This window comes from Oppia nitens, unplaced genomic scaffold, assembly GCF_028296485.1.
Source record: "Oppia nitens isolate AA-2021 unplaced genomic scaffold, nextdenovo-longstitch-racon4-pilon3 scaffold3_pilon_pilon_pilon, whole genome shotgun sequence".
Lineage (NCBI taxonomy): Eukaryota > Metazoa > Arthropoda > Arachnida > Sarcoptiformes > Oppiidae > Oppia > Oppia nitens.
In genome coordinates, this window is record NW_026533221.1 from 1,266,475 (window position 1) to 1,285,036 (window position 18,562).

An 18,562-nucleotide genomic window follows, 5' to 3' on the forward strand; every position below is an offset into this window, starting at 1 on the left:
GTCTACCAACTTACACCCAAACACAACATACAATCGTCGCCGATATCACTCAGTGATTAGTAGTCCGGAGTCATTGCGCAATGACTACGATAGTGACCACAATTGATAATAATGAAGACAACACCAGATATAAGATAATAATTTATTGATTGAATTGAATTATCATTAAAGACAAAGTAATTGACTGAACACGTGAACTGAAGTGATTAGTAATGAATTGTGTGATGTGTTCAGTATGAATGACAATAACTAACTGAAGTGATATTATAACGGATATAATATTAAATACAATGAAATGAGTGTTTGAACAAAGAGATTGAGTCAACGATTATTATAACAAATCAAATGATAGTATTTACAAACGGTTTAAAGTATTTTGAATTGATTGGTTGTAATGTAAGTGATTGAATAATAAGTGAAATGATATTTGAAATAATTAAAGTTAACATAAATAATGTGTGAAATTAAGGGGTCTGAGTGGGGGCACTAGAAATTAATCACAAAAATAATAATAATTATTTTATAAATATAAATTATATTATTTTTTAAAAATATAAACAAAACACACACACACTTACAGTATATACTGTATATATATATATATTGATAACATATTGAATTTATATCAATTGTTTATTAATTAACTATTAATATTAAAAAATATATCATAATTATGATAATTATTATTATTAGTGTTAATATTATTTAGTTTTTTTTAATTTCTGTCGTGATTTCAATTACTACCTATCGATAGCTCCGATACCTATCAGTCGTCACCCGACATATAATAATAATAATAAGACAAACATATAATAAACACCAAAAAAATGTCAAGAGATATACAATCGACAGCCAAAGTCTACATAAGCGACCTGTGGTTCAAAATGAAGAGAACCAAACAAATTAATAGACAAACAGATCTAATGGAGACACAGTTACGTAGATGTCTGTCCACGTTTGATATAGTATTGATGGGCATCGGCCATATGGTTGGGTCCGGTTAGTAGTTATGCTGTGGTGTTGTCAAACAATATATCATAATTTAATTTCTAGTATTTATTTTGTTGTTTGTTGTTATTTAATTAAATTTTTGTTTGTTTGTCTGCCCCCCCACCTACAGGTGCCTATGTGCTGACCTCATCGGTTGCCCGTAACATATCTGGTCCGGCAATTGTACTATCATTTATCATATCAGGTATCGCATCGTTTCTCAATGCGCTCAGTTATGCCGAATTTGCCGGCCGTTTTCCAAAATGTGGATCAGCCTATTCGTGTACAGTTAACTTATAAATATTAATATACAGTATATCATAGTTTTAATTGACTATTAATTAATATGTATATTATATTTAAACAGATGCTTATCTAGCACTGGGCGAAATATGGTCGTTCATTGTCGGCTGGAATATGGTTAGTGTATTATACAGTATAACCAATATATCGATATACCAGAATATTCTGTATATATTTTTCTAATTATTATTATTATTTGATTACCTGTTCCAACAACACAACCACCACTACTACCACCACTACTACCACCACTACTACCACCACTACCACTACTACCACCACCACTACCACCACTACCACCACTACCACCACTACCACCACTACCACCACTACCACCACTACCACCACTACTACCACTACAAACACATATACATACAGGTGCTGGAAAATGTTATCGGAACGGCAGCGGTCAGTCGGGCCTGTTCGGCCTACATTGATTCGCTAATGAACGGCCAGATACGTAACTATACGCTGGCATCGTTGGCCTCGTCCATAGGACTCAACTATTTTTCATCGCACGTCGATCTGTTTGCGTTCACTATTGTTATCGTATTGATTGTATTCATGACCACCGGCGTCAAGATTACCTCCTACTTGAACAACGTACAGTATTCTCCATTATCAACATTGCAGTCATACTGACCATCATTGTTGTTGGCCTGTATTTTGCCGACATTGACAACTGGCTGAACGCACCGAACGGTTTTATGGCCTACGGCTGGAGTGGTGTGTTTGCCGGTAGTGCCACATGTTTTTACGCCTATGTCGGGTATGTATTGTGTATTTTTTGTGTGTGTATAGGTAGGGGTAGAGTGTGTATGTGTGTAGTTGTGTAGGTGTGTAGGTGTGTAGATGTAGTGTATAATAAAATCAAAATTGATTATATATTTGTTGTTTGGTCTGTATATACATATAGATTTGATTCAATAAGCAGTTCCGGTGAAGAGGCCCGCAATCCTAAGAGATCCATACCGTTGGCAACGTTTATGTAAAGCCTTTATATAAAAATTTTTAAAGCAATTAATTTGTTGTTTAATTAATTGATCCCTAATTGGTTTGTTTGTGTGTTTCAAAGATCAATGACATTTGTTATCCTATGTGGCCGTATCGGCTGTCCTGACACTGATGATACCCTACAATGAAATTAATGCCGAATCAGGACTACCCGATGCTTTCGGCTCGCACGGAGCCGTTTGGGCCAAACTGGTGGTTATAGTCGGGGCATCGTGCGGTATGGTTACTGTCCTCATTGGTACAATGTATTCGCTAACCCGAATAGTCTATGCCATGTCCGACGACGGGCTACTGTTTTCGTGGATGGGATCAGTCAATCAGCGGACACAGTTACCACTGAATGCAATGTATTTTTTTTGCATCACTGGGCGCACTGATGGCACTGTTCATCGATATAACTACACTCATCGAAATGATGTCCATCGGTACGCTGATTGCCTATCTGGTGGTCAGTGCATCGGTAATAGTGATCCGCTACGAGCCGACACTACAACAGGACGACCAGTTGGTCGGCGGCGGTGGCGGTCATTATCATCAGCCGGGTATCGGACAATATCACGATACTATGGCCAACAATCAAGAACTGAACGACCTATCAGTGGACTCGAGCGGTGGCGGTGTCGGTGCCGGTGAAGCCAACAAACTGTTGGCCACCGCTGAAACCGATTCGCTGGGTTCGTCATCGCATAGTCGACGACAAAATACTGTATTAAATTTGATCCGTTATTACGATTGTCGTGATTATCTTCGGCTGGCAATAGCCAGATATGCACCGAAATCCATGGTATCCATAGCTGTCCTGTTTCTAGTGGTTCTACTGTTTGTATTTTGTCTGTCAATCAAACACTTTAATCGGGTAAACAATTTTTTTGCAATTAAATTATTTTATTTTTTTTAATTTTTAAAATATATATATGAATTATAATTAATTAATAAATTTTTTTGTTGGTATTATTTCCAGACAAATCACTATACATTTCAGGTTACAGTAATAACATTGCTGTCAATAGTAATACTATTGATAACAATATGTATTGGTATACAGAAACAAAATATGGTACCCCTTGGTGGCGATACATATAAAGTACCATTGGTACCCCTGGTACCTGTATTGTCCATATTTTTTATTATATTATATTAATTATTGTTTTTTTATTTAAAAATTTAATATAATAGTAACAGCCGACAGATGGCTACTCATAATTATCACTTATTTATCAGCTTTTAATATCTATATATACTTATGCTTTTCATTGTTATAATCAGTAGCAATCAGTTATTCAAATATACAACATTATGTACGTTAAACATTAAAAAACTATTATTCAATTTTTAACTACTTGTTAATTGTTGGCCATTCAATCAACGGGATAACAATTTTGGCGCAGTCGGCAGGATCCCACACAGGATCACCTTCAACATAACTCACCTGAAATCATCGGACATGCCGGTCTACAACACCAGAAGCCGCACACGAAGACGTGTTGCTCAATCAATGGTTCACAGACACATAGCCGAAGCATATCGCGCTGTCACAACCGATTCGCGTAACAGTGGTCAGACTACGGTCAGAGACGTAAGCGACAGAGACACCGAAACCGTTCTCACCGAACGGGTCTCGCGGTTGCGCACAACCAACAGTCCAGTCTTACCGCAATTGTCGAACACATGTAACGGAAACGGAAGCGCATATCAAACTCGCTCACAACCGGCGCCATTTTCAGCAAACACTTGCATTGATTTCGGTGACGCAATCGCCGCTACTCATCACAACACATACTATACCGAATTATTATGCGACAAATATTCGGGTTCCGACTCATCTGTAACTATAGAGGAATGGCTCGACGTCTTCTCCTTTCTTACCGCCGACATCACTGAAGATAAACAAAAGATGGTCGTCTTAGCTCGACATCTCTCAGGTGATGCACTCTCATGGGTTGCCAGAGAAATTGTTCCCCACGGACACACAATGTCATGGCACCGCTGCCGTGAATTGATGATCAATCAGTTTGGTCGTCAAACCACAAACCCGTTGATAGAAGCACTTCAACGCTCACTACAACGAAACGAATCAGTCACTTCATATTACAATGACATGAGACGGTTGACACAAAGAGCCGGTCTCTCTGACGACAACACAATAGCCGTGTTAACTAATGGTATTCCCGAAACCTAACGTTATCATCTCGGATCTCTTCGTCCTAAGACACCATAAGAATGGTTTGAGGTCGCCTTAGGCATAGAGTCCGCTAAAACGAAGCGATTCGGCGAATCCATCGACACTCGCGAAAACCTCACTCACCACTGATGACAACAGTTCGTATTGCATACAAGTCCAGGCACCGAACAGTTCACATCACATTATTACAGCGAAAAATAATGTCAAACCAGACGCTGAAAACTCAACAATTGAGTTCTCATCAGTCGTCACTCCGTTGGAGTTACCGTCACAATCAGTTAAACAATTGTCTGAAATACAAAGCACTGCCAAACAGTCTTCACTCACTTTCAAGACAATTGATAAACAAAAACATTGCCGTCAAATCACGTTGAACACAAACAAATTGTCGTTTAACAAAACAGTTGTCGCTCATACTGACTTTATTAATGATAATCACAGCGTCAGTACCGACAATGGCATGACTAATAATAATAAAACAACCGAAAGTCGATACAAAAACGATGGTTCACAAAAACCGACAACAAACAAACAAATTGCCAAACAATTGGTACGCCAACCAACCAATGGACTCATCGACACATTGACAGATAATACACGAACTGTACCAGATCGTCGTCGTCAACAGTCACCCATCGTTCACCGAAAATCTCGTTGGCCACCGCCCTGGTCTTTGTCAGCGGGGGAATGACAGCCGGCAGATGGCTATTCATAAATAAATCATAAATAACCGCTTTTTATATCTATATATACTTATGCTTTTTCATAGTTATAATCAGTTGCGTTCAGTTATTCAATATTATACGACATTCAGTAGTTAAACATTAATAAAATTTATTCAATTTTAATTACTTGTCGTAAATTGTTGGCCTAATCACTCTTCGGCCTAACAAATTATATGATTGGGCAGATAATATACAGTCGACTGTTAAAAAATTGTAAAAATTAGAGTCGACTGCAATTATCTGCCCAATGATGCAATTAATTAAAAAATGACCAATTACAATATTATCCAGTTTAAAATTATCTACAACATTGCCACCTTGGTCGCTTTTAAGTCCAACGTATTGTTGACCAAATAATTGAAATTAAAAGCATCGCCGCTGTCGTAGTCGGCACCGCTGATTAAGAGTCTCAATAAATTATATTTTTTATATTATTTTTTAATAAATTAATATTAAATATTTTTATGAGGTAAATAGTCTTAATAATTTTTATTATAAAAAAATTAATTAAATTTGGTGGTGGTGGTGGTGGTGGTGGTGGTGGTAGTGGTGGTGGTRGTGGTGGTACTGTATTAGTAAGTATTACTTAAAAAATTAATTATTTTAAAAGATAAAAATTACTAAAATACTAAAAAATAGTGTATCATTAATGCTTTGATTGTGGTAGTAGTGGTGGTGGTAGTAGTAGTAGTAGTAGTAGTGGTAGTAGTAGTGGTAGTAGTAGTGGTAGTAGTAGTGGTAGTAGTAGTGGTAGTAGTAATGGTAGTAGTGGTAGTAGTGGTAGTAGTGGTAGTAGTGGTAGTAGTGGTAGTAGTGGTAGTAGTGGTAGTAGTGGTAGTAGTGGTAGTAGTGGTAGTAGTGGTAGTAGTGGTAGTAGTGGTAGTAGTAGTGGTAGTAGTGGTAGTAGTGGTAGTAGTGGTAGTAGTGGTAGTAGTGGTAGTAGTGGTAGTAGTGGTAGTAGTGGTAGTAGTGGTAGTAGTGGTAGTAGTGGTAGTAGTGGTAGTAGTAGTGGTAGTAGTGATCTATTATTTTGGTAATCTTTGACTATAGTAACTATATTTTTTTTAGTACAGTTATCTTTTCTATATAACTATAACCAACAAAAATAAATAAAATAAAATCTGCTTTATTGACGCAAATAGAAAAATGATATATAAATTAATATATTTGTCTGTAGTTAATTATTATTTTTAAAAAATTATTAAAACCAATTTCGACAAAAAATATTTTATATTAGTTTATTAAATAAAAATATAAAAACATCTGCTTTATAAAAATTTTAATATATTTAGTAAATAAAATATTTTTTGTATATTAATAAAAATGGCACTATTTTTTTTAAAAAAAATGACAAAAATACTATAGAAAATAGTTATTTATTTTAATATTTATTCATAGATTTAAACAAAATATAATGTTATTTCTATCAATGATTATGATATAGTATAAACATAGATTAAGACATTAGTGGGCCAATAACCTAAATATCTCGATCTCAAAAGGGGGTAAGATAACCTTACCCCCCCCCAATTTGCTACCCTGATAATTTATTTAAAAAAAATAAAACTAATTTCAACATAATGTTATTTACTGAAGTATATCATCAATGATTATCACAATATCACAATAATCTAATCAATACACACATACACACACACACACACTTACATATTTTTTTTTAATAAGAGTATTAATTAGTTAAATAAAAAATTTAATTTATTAGTTTCAAAAACAATTATTTTTTTACTTAAACAAATTTTTTTTATAAATAATTAACTTATATTATATATATATATATTTAATGTTATTATTAATATTATTATTTTTCATTATTTCCTTTTTCGTACGGCTGTAATTCAGATTTTTCTTCAAGATTTCTGACTAGATTATGAACACGACGAACATATGGTGAATAAGTATGACTACTACTGTGTTCATCATTATTATGTTGATCTGGACTGTTATGTTCATCGGCACTGTTATGTTGATCTGGACTGTTATGTTCATCGGCACTGTTATGTTGATCTGGACTGTTATGTTCATCGGTATTATGATGATCATCATTATTGAAACAACTGTCCATGATCATTGCATAGATTACTATTTATAGATAAATTAAGACAAATAAATAAAATTAATAATTAAATGTTTATATTTTGTTTTTTAAATTTAATAATAATAATAATAAAATTATTAATTAAAAAAAGAATAATAATAATACCAATCATTGTGATAGCAATTAAACAAAATTTAGACATTATTTTCTGTTTTGTGGTTAATTTGTCTTATTTTTTTTCTCTCTCTCTCTCTATCAAAGTTTAATACAATACTGATTACTTTTAAAAATTTATTAAATAATAATATTTTTTAAAATATGGTATTTTTCATATTTAATTAATTTTTTTCTAATAAAAATTATTAAGACTATTTACCTCATAAAAATATTTAATATTAATTTATTAAAAAATAATATAAAAAATATAATTTATTGAGATAGTCTTAAACAGCGGTGCCGACTACGACAGCGGCGATGCTTTTAATTTCAATTATTTGGTCAACAATACGTTGGACTTAAAAGCGACCAAGGTGGCAATGTTGTAGATAATTTTAAACTGGATAATATTGTAATTAGTCATTTTTTAAATAATTGCATCATTGGGCAGATAATTGCAGTCGACTATCATTTTTACAATTTTTTAACAGTCGACTGTATATTATCTGCCCAATCATATAATTAATTAAAAAAATGACCAATTACAATATTATCTAGTTTAAAATTATCTACAACGTTGTCCTTGGTCACTTTTAAGTCCAATGTATTGTTGACCAAATAATTGAAATTAAAAGCATCGCCGCTGTCTTAGTCGGCACCGCTGTTTAAGACTATCTCAATAAATTTTATTTTTTAATAAATTAATATTAAATATTTTTATGAGGTAAATAGTTTTAATAATTTTTATTATAAAAAAAATTAATTAATTATGAAAAATACCATATGTTAAAAAATATTATTTTATAATAAATTTTTAAAAGTAATCAGTATTGTATATTAAACTTTGATAGAGAGAGAGACTGTCACTACATTATTGAGATTATATTGCTTAAGAAATCAATTAGTTATATGACTATATCTACCATTTTTGTTCACATAAATAATTATTAATTATAATTAAACATTTGTTTAATTTTTTTGTTTAATTTTATTATTTATAAATATTACTACTTTGTCTTAGCTATTTTTAATAATTTATTTTGTTTAATAAAAATACTTAACATATCAAACAGATATACAATAATTATTAATTTATATTAAATTTATATTAAATACGTCAATCATTATATGATTATTATCTAATTGATCTAATATTGATTGTCAATTTTAGTTTACTTATATTATTTCATATATTGATTGTTTTAATAAAAAATTGATAACAATTTTTATGAGATTTATTGAAAAAGATGATGAAAACAATAAATTATTAAATATTTTTTTTAATAATTACACTAAAACTAATGATTTTCAATAATATAGATATAATCTCTATAATCACTAATAATAAAAATAATAAAATAAAAATAAACATAATTATCATTTATAAGACAACTATTCAAAAAGACAAAAAAATAGTTTACAAATAAATTCAACAATAAATTTGAAGATTAATGGCTATGAATATGGTTTATCAAACTCAAGCTAATAGTTATTAAGAAAATTATTCAATTTAAACATAAATTTTTATAAAATCAATAAAAATTATTTCCGACATCAGGTCATCGGTGTCTGGATTTTTTTTTGATGAAAACCATTAATCTATAATTTTTTATTAAATTAATATAAAAAATAGATTCAAAAAATAACTGTATAAAACAAACTTAATTATAATTTTTGGATTTATTAGTATTATATATTTAATAATTAATTAATACTTATTATTGAATCTAATAGTATTTATTTTATATTATAATTTTTATAACCAAATTGTTTTATTAATAATTTGATACATAGTTTCTATAGTTTATATAGAAATAACAATTGATTTACTAATTGATAAATAATATAATTTATATATATTCGTAAAAATAAGATTAAATTATTATAAAATTTTACATTTAGTTGTAAATAATTCAATATTGTTATATATTATATATCTATATAAATTTACTAAATATTTGATATTTTTACAATATCTATAATAATTAACAATTTTATGTAAATATGATAAACTAAAAATATTTGTATTAATGAAACAATATACTTTATATTACAGAAATTTTATTGTAATTTAATAACTAGATTAAATGTATTTTATTATTTTATTATATATAACTTAAAAATAACTAAAAATTGTAAAATAGTGTTAATTTACGAGATTTAGATAAAATTGTAATCATTTATATTTTCCTATAAATATAAATATCATATAAGTTGATATCCAGTACATACTGTATCTGTTTATTATAATATTTTGTTTAACAAATTCAGTTAATTATATCAAACAATTAGTGATTATATGGTATACATTATGTGCTATCATATCATCAATGGATAGTATAATATCACCGGAAGGGTGTGGTGTGGGCCGCGAGTCAGTGCTGATGAACGGCCAGTGTTTCCGCTGGTATGCAAACTATACACAACAACAGGACATACAGTTTGGACGATCGGCCAAACCGGGAGAAGTGCCGTTTGCGGTATATATTCACAAATATAAGAAACTATGGATATTTCCTTACGGGGAAAGGTATATCAATATAATAATTATTAATAATAATTATATAAATACTGTATATTAAATGACAATTTATATTATTTAAAACAAATACTATGAAAAATAAATTATTATAGTATGTGTTCGGGTTCAATATTAAATGATCGATGGATTATAACAGCAGCACATTATATATATAAGTATGTAATTTATAAAAAACAAAAAATCATATACAAATTATAATCAATACTTAAATTTTAAGTTTTACAATTATTATATACAGTATATATATGTAAATAATTGTTCAAAATACTAATAAGCTAAATCAAATAGATATTTTATGAAAATTTAAAGAAAAGTTATTTGATATACAACTAAAATATTTTTATAATTAAATAATAATTTTGTTTACAATTAAAATAAAGATTACAACACTTAATATTATATTATAATCTTGGGGAAAAAATAGTAATTAATTGACACCAAAACAAATACATTTCATAAGATTTATATTCAATTGAAAACATTATATATATATATATATTTCTAAAATTTACAACAAATTATATTATAATTTATTATAATTTAAGAAATGGTTATTACGACAAATCGGATTTTACTAATTATTACATATATTTATTAATATATATATATATACTATAATAAATAAATTTTAAACTAATAAAATTGTTTTAATAAAATTTAACATTTAAATTTAAAACTGTACAATACTATTGATATTATTATATTATAAAAAAATAATAAAAAATAGTTATATGTTTATTAAACTAAAAATTATACAAAATAATAATAATTATAATAAATTTAGCTAAAATATTTTGAATATATAATTAAGTGTAGTAAATACAGCCAATCCCATCCACATTCCCAATAGTCCGCCTAAATTTGATATTAACTCAATTCGGGTCATTTGGGGGCTGTGCTCAACCAACTGATCCGAATTCGACATATGCCTGATATAAGCGATAACCGATAAGTTGTACTTTTGATTATATTTATTACTTTTAAAATCAACTTTACTTTTGTCCAACAAACTCATAATATATTTATAATCATAACATGAATCTTGACATCGATTATCGCAAATTTTACGTATCGGTAGTCTACAATCAACATAATTAACATATTTATTACATGTAATTGACACATTATCATTAACCAAATAGTCAGGTATTAGACTAACATCCCAAGGCATACATCGATTACAGTTAAGATAGTTCCGGTTATTGCCATCAACAACACCAACACCACAACAATCATTATTTGTCGCCATATGTTGTCGAATACATCGATAGATACACTCGAATCTGGTTCGCGGCTGCTTTTGGTCACTACCGGTGTTACTGTAATCATAAATATCATATTCTTTACAATTGGTGTCCCATTTTGGAGGCAATCGTATGGTTTTGATTGTCAAATATCCGATACGATAAAAATTATTCATATATAATGGGAAAGTATTATCGCTAAACTTGTCGAGTGGTGTATTATTTCCCGAATGCATTATCAGTGTCAGCGGCGTATTGTCGTATAATGATGTCGGGAACCAATCTTTATTATGTCCGATTATAAAACTTATTTCTTCCAAATCTTTATTGTATTTTACAAAATCGGGATTAAGTTCAGTGAAAAAAGATAAACATTTTGCCGGATAAGCAAACTTTGTAAATGATATAATTGGTCGAAAATCACTAATTGGTATTGTCTTTGTATTGTTGAATGCCGTAATCCTAGCAAATATATATTGACCATTAATTATCTTATCTAAATCCCATTCGTAAGTTGTATTGATTATCCTATGTGGTACTGTTATATTGCTATCGTATAGATCTCTCAATGGCAAACGTTTGTTAATATAATAATTGACAAATTGTTTATAAATTTCCTCAAATGTTAACTTTTGGGTATAATTTTCATAATTATTGTCACTTACATTGTCTATCAATTGTTTATAAAGACTATAATTATGCCGTAACTCAGGAAACCGATCGGCTAAAGCATCCATACGTAAAGCGTACGGAAAACAGATGGTAAACCCGGGTAACGATTCATTGTTTAGACGAACATATTTAGTACTAACCAATGTCTTACCGCTATTATATTGTTTGTATAATAGATGTGAATGATATGTCAATAGTATTCCGCAAACAATAAACAATACAATTTTTATAACTGTCTGGCGTTTCTGTCGGTCAGTCATTTCCAACCATTTAGTCTTAAGCTTATTGATCGACTGTTGATAAATATTTTCAGACATTTCTGGATTTTCAGGCATTTCTGGATTTTCAGACGTTTCAGGAATTTCTGGATTTTCAGTCATTTCTGGATTTTCAGACGTTTCAGGAATTTCTGGATTTTCAGTCATTTCTGGATTTTCAGGTATTTCTGGATTTTCAGGCATTTCTGGATTTTCAGGCATTTCATAATTTTCAGGCATTTCATAATTTTCAGGCATTTTAGTCATTTCAATCATTTCAATCATTTCAGGCATTTCAGGCATTTCTGGATTTTCACTATTTTGAAACATTTTAAATAATAACAATTCAGACAAATTTTTGTTTATATAAATATCATAAACACTATTGCTTTGCATTTTAACAGTTTTAGATTATATCAAATTTATAACAATAAACAAATGAAATATTAAATGTATATTGTATTTTTTATATAAATTTAATTTATATCATACAGTATATATACAGTACATAAATATATATTTTAAATTATATTATTTCTTTTTAAAAAAAAATTTAATATTCTGTTTGAATAAACAAAATTATTTCATAATAATATTAAAATATATTATTCAGTTTAATAAAAAAAATTATTTATTTGTATTATTCAACTTATATTGAAATTATTGTTTAATCAGTTGTAAATTACAAAATATATTTTTTAATTATCACCCATTAATTTGCATACACTGTATGAAATAAACATATATTTTTTTAAAAACACAATACTATTTATTATACAAATTTTTATTGAATCAGAATTTTAATTTTCATAGATTTGATTTTTTTTAAAAATTTATTTAACTTTTATAAAATTTGAAATTTTTATTATTTAACTAATATATTGTGATTGACATATTTGGTTAACCTGTTTGCGCATAATTTTAGTTATTTAGTAACTAAAAGTAACGATATTTATATCTATTTTTTTAATATGTTGTCTATCAAAATGCTTTATGTCTTGTATTATATAATTTACTATAATATTTACTCATATATGTAATAACTAAATAAAATTATTTTTAATAAATAAATAAATTAGAAAATAAGTTAATTTATTATTTAAAAAAATGATTTTATTATTAAATTTTTTATAAAATACAAAATATTATTATATTTATTACTATTAATTATAAAAATAATAACTTACTATATCCTGGAAAATAATAATAATAATAAAAGAAATTTTATTAATTTATTCAACAATTAAAAACTATAGTATTTTTACATTAGATAATCTTGTTATTTAAAAAACAATAATTATATCTATAAGTATCAATATTTTACATACTTTTGTTGTTGTTTGTATTTTCAGCTAACATAAATAATCAAAAAATTAAAAAAAATAAAATAAAATTATAGTTTGTTTAGTTGTATTGTATATCCCTGAGCTAACACTACTTGTATTATACAATTTATAAACTAAATACAATATATGTATATACTATGTTAATAACTAAATATATAACTAATAAATATATATATACAGTATAATAAATATAATAATATAAAATTTTTTATTATTTTTTTTTAAAAAAACATGGTTTATAATTACTGTTAACACTAGGTATTTAAAATTGGTCATGTATTATTACAATGTTTACAAAAACATTATTAATTATACAAAAAATTTTGTCTCTGCCAACACTGATAATGGATACAGAAATTTTTGGTACTAAACTAATTTATAATAGTATTAACACATTATATTACAGCTCCGGGATGTGGGGGATAGGGATGTTGTCTATATCTGAAAAAACAATTTAAAAAAATATTGAAATTCTATATATAAAAAAACATAATATACTATAAATACAATATCATTAGAAACATGTTTTTTAAGAATTATTTTCTAAAAAATTGTATTGTAATTGAATGAAAAATTAATTAATTAATTAAAATTGTAATATTTTTTAAAATAAAAGCGTAGACTAAAAGTGTCTTGGTATATTGTTTATGTAATTACTTGAATTAAATTTTATAATTAATATTTTTTTAAAAATATTTTTAAAGATAAAATTATTGTTTTATTTTTTTAAAGATATTCAAAAAAATAAAACATTTTCGACTATTATATGAACATTTTGATAGACAATATAATACCGGTATATAAATAAATAAATATAGATATTGTTATTATAATTAAACTATAACTATATAATTATATGTAAAACAGTTGAACCAAATATGTCAAAAACATATTAAAAACTGTTATTCAGTTAGATATCAAATATACTGTTTATATATAAATTTTATTTAAATAATTAATATATTTGTTATTTAATTGAATAGCTGTCTTTGTGTAAATAATGATAAATTAATTTATATATATATATATATAAAAGTTTTACTTGTAATTCAATAATCAGACTAAATATATAATATATATTTTTTATCAATGATTTTATATACAGTATTATGTATAATAAATGCTAATTCAAACTGTTTTTTATTAGTTTTGCATATATTTATTAAATTATTAAATGTTATTTGTTTAAAAGGGTTACAATTATATTATAATAATAATAATAATAATTACAATATACATAATTTATATATATATATACACATTCAATAAATTAATTATCATGCTTAAAAATAATTAACAATATCAATAATATTGTATGGCATATATTTATAATCAAAATTAATTAATTAATTATCATATAATAGTAATTAACAATTTTTTGAATATTATAATATAAATAATAATAATAACAAAAATAATTTTCAATAAATAATATTTTTTAAATTGCTAATAAAACTGAAATGATTTGTACTTTTTTAAAGTAAAAAAAATAACTTAAAATACTGTAAGATTTAAGTATAATTATGCGTTAATTTATATTAATTATAAACTTATAATTAATTTATTTTTCATTAACAATATTTTTATATATTTATATATATATATATATATAAATATTTTTTTAACAATCTATATCATCATCACATTTACACAAAATAACAAAATTACTTAATTATATATATATATAATATCAATAAATAATAAATATTTATATATTTGACATTCAATATATAAATAAATATATTTTTTTTAGAAACATAGATATTTATAAATCAATAATAATAATAATAATTATTATTATTTTTAAACAATTTTTTTTATATATATTGTCAATCAATAAGCTGAAGACATGGACACGTTATCGTCAAGTGATCCCCATTTGCGGACATTTTCCGAATTAATTGATTGCAATTGTTTGAAATTGTTATCAATTTTGCTATGATTTATGCCGTAACAAAAATATACAAATAGACCTATTATATTAAATTTTTAAATAAAAAAACAATAATTAATATAATATAATTAAATTTTTAAAAAAAATTATTTTATTTGTTTATACTAACCAACAATCATCCAAACTATAAGCCTAAGCCAGGTTAATGTTTGCAAATTGATCATCAAACCAATGTTAAAAAATATGGACAATACAGGTACCAAGGGTACCAATGGTACTTTATATGTATCGCCTCCAAGGGGTACCATATTTTGTTTCTGTATACCAATACATATGGTTATCAATAGTATTACTATTGACAGCAATGTTATTACTGTAACCTGAAATGTATAGTGATTTGTCTGGAAATACCAACAATAAAATTATTAATTAATCCATATATTAATATATTTAAAAAAATTAATTAAAAAACTGATTACCCGATTAAAGTGTTTGATTGACAGACAAAAAACAAATAGCAGAACCACTAGAAACAGGACAGCTATGGATACCATGGATTTCGGTGCATATCTGGCTATAGCCAGCCGAAGATAATCGCGACAATCGTAATAACGGATCAAATTTAATAAAGTATTTTGTCGTCGACTATGCGATGACGAACCGAGCGAATCGGTTTCAGCGGTGGCCAACTCGTCGATCAGTTTGTTGGCTTCACCGGCACCGACGCCACCGCCGCCGCTCGAGTCGACCGATAGGTCGTTCAGCTCTTGATTGTTGGCCATAGTATCGTGATATTGGCCGATACCGGGCTGTTGCTGCTGATGATGATAATGACCGCCACCGCCGACCAACTGGTCGTCCTGCTGTAGTGTCGGCTCGTAGCGGATCACTATTACCGATGCACTGACCACCAGATAGGCAATCAGCGTACCGATGGACATCATTTCGATGAGTGTTGTTATATCGATGAACAGTGCCATCAATGCGCCCAGTGATGCAAAAAAATACATTGCATTCAAAGGTAACTGTGTCCGCTGATTGACTGATCCCATCCACGAAAACAGTAGCCCGTCGTCGGACATGGCATAGACTATTCGGGTTAGCGAATACATTGTACCGATAAGTACGGTAACCATACCGCACGATGCACCGACTATAACCACCAGTTTGGCCCAAACGGCTCCGTGCGAGCCGAAAGCATCGGGTAGTCCGGATTCGGCATTAATTTCATTGTAGGGTATCATCAGTGTCAGGACAGCCGATACGGCCACATAGGATAGCGTAACAAATGTCATTGATCTTTGAAACACACAAACAAACCAATTAGGGATCAATTAATTAAACAACAAATTAATTGCTTTAAAAATAAATATATTTAAAATTTTTATATAAAGGCTTTACATAAACGTTGCCAACGGTATGGATCTCTTAGGATTGCGGGCCTCTTCACCGGAACTGCTTATTGAATCAAATCTATATGTATATACAGACCAAACAAATGAAAAATTATATAATCATTTTGATTTTATTATACATTACACACACACCTACACACCTACACACACATACACACACATACACACACATACACACACATACACACACATACACACACACATACACACACATACACACACATACACACACATACACACACACATACACACACACATACACACACACTCTACCCCTACCTATACACAAAAAATAGACAATACATACCCGACATAGGCGTAAAAACATGTGGCACTACCGGCAAACACACCGCTCCAGCCGTAGGCCATAAAACCGTTCGGTGCGTTCAGCCAGTTGTCAATGTCGGCAAAATACAGGCCAACAACAATGATGGTCAGTATGACTGCAATGTTGATAATGGAGAATACGTTGTTCAAGTAGGAGGTAATCTTGACACCGGTGGTCATGAATACAATCAATACGATAACAATAGTGAACGCAAACAGATCGACGTGCGATGAAAAATAGTTGAGTCCTATGGACGAGGCCAACGATGCCAGCGTATAGTTACGTATCTGGCCGTTCATTAGCGAGTCGATGTAGGCCGAACAGGCCCTACTGACAGCTGCCGTTCCGATAACATTTTCAAGCACCTGTATGTATATGTGTTTGTTGTTGTTGGTGGTAGTGGTGGTAGTGGTGGTAGTGGTGGTAGTGGTGGTAGTGGTGGTAGTGGTGGTAGTGGTGGTAGTGGTGGTAGTGGTGGTAGTGGTGGTAGTGGTGGTAGTGGTGGTAGTGGTGGTAGTGGTGGTAGTGGTGGTAGTGTTGTTGGAACAGGTAATCAAATAATAATAATTAGAATATATATATATATATACAGAATATTCTGGTATATATTGGTTATACTGTATAATACACTAACCATATTCCAGCCGACAATGAACGACCATATTTCGCCCAGTGCTAGATAAGCATCTGTTTAAATATAATATACATATTAATTAATAGTCAATTAAAACTATGATATACTCTATATTAATATACTGTATATGTATAGCATATATAATATATTTATAAGTTAACTGTACACGAATAGGCTGATCCACATTTTGGAAAACGGCCGGCAAATTCGGCATAACTGAGCGCATTGAGAAACGATGCGATACCTGATATGATAAATGATAGTACAATTGCCGGACCAGATATGTTACGGGCAACCGATGAGGTCAGCACATAGGCACCTGTAGGTGGGGGGGCAGACAGACAAACAAAAATTTAATTAAATAACAACAAACAACAAAATAAATACTAGAAATTAAATTATGATATATTGTTTGACAACACCACAGCATAACTACTAACCTGACCCAACCATATGGCCGATGCCCATCAATACTATATCAAACGTGGACAGACATCTACGTAACTGTGTCTCCATTAGATCTGTTTGTCTATTAATTTGTTTGGTTCTCTTCATTTTGAACCACAGGTCGCTTATGTAGACTTTGGCTGTCGATTGTATATCTCTTGACATTTTTTTTTTGATTGTTGTTTATTATATGTTTGTCTTATTATTATTATTATTATATGTCGGGTGACGACGGATAGGTATCGGAGCTATCGATAGGTAGTAATTGAAATCACAACAGAAATTTAAAAAAAAAACTAAATAATATTAACACTAATAATAATAATTATCATAATTATGATATATTTTTTAATATTA

The 18,562-nt window shown here is 28.8% G+C and overlaps 3 protein-coding genes across 3 annotated transcripts; 1 reads left to right on the forward strand and 2 right to left on the reverse strand.

Moving 5' to 3' along the window:
* Positions 1-799: 799 nt before the first annotated feature.
* On the forward strand, positions 800-3,448 carry LOC128957390 (cationic amino acid transporter 4-like). Its single transcript, XM_054303135.1, is given in 10 exon segments — positions 800-999; positions 1,121-1,273; positions 1,358-1,410; positions 1,672-1,896; positions 1,899-2,062; positions 2,210-2,281; positions 2,369-2,386; positions 2,388-2,658; positions 2,660-3,163; positions 3,269-3,448. Coding segments are annotated over 10 exon segments (1,812 nt in total). The 5' UTR covers positions 800-827.
* Positions 3,449-6,999: 3,551 nt separating this feature from the next.
* On the reverse strand, positions 7,000-7,553 carry LOC128958014 (GATA zinc finger domain-containing protein 14-like). The gene is made up of 2 exons (XM_054303829.1): positions 7,436-7,553; positions 7,000-7,314 (listed from the first exon to the last, which is right to left on the reverse strand). The coding sequence occupies exons 1-2, from the start codon at positions 7,470-7,472 to the stop codon at positions 7,034-7,036; spliced, it is 318 nt and encodes a 105-aa protein (XP_054159804.1). The 5' UTR covers positions 7,473-7,553; the 3' UTR covers positions 7,000-7,033.
* A 7,767-nt stretch (positions 7,554-15,320) lies between these two features.
* On the reverse strand, positions 15,321-18,371 carry LOC128957396 (cationic amino acid transporter 4-like). Its single transcript, XM_054303140.1, has 9 exons — positions 18,199-18,371; positions 17,925-18,077; positions 17,759-17,811; positions 17,104-17,489; positions 16,783-16,854; positions 15,861-16,680; positions 15,762-15,782; positions 15,551-15,698; positions 15,321-15,460 (listed from the first exon to the last, which is right to left on the reverse strand). The coding sequence occupies exons 1-9, from the start codon at positions 18,368-18,370 to the stop codon at positions 15,321-15,323; spliced, it is 1,965 nt and encodes a 654-aa protein (XP_054159115.1). The 5' UTR covers position 18,371.
* Positions 18,372-18,562: the final 191 nt, after the last annotated feature.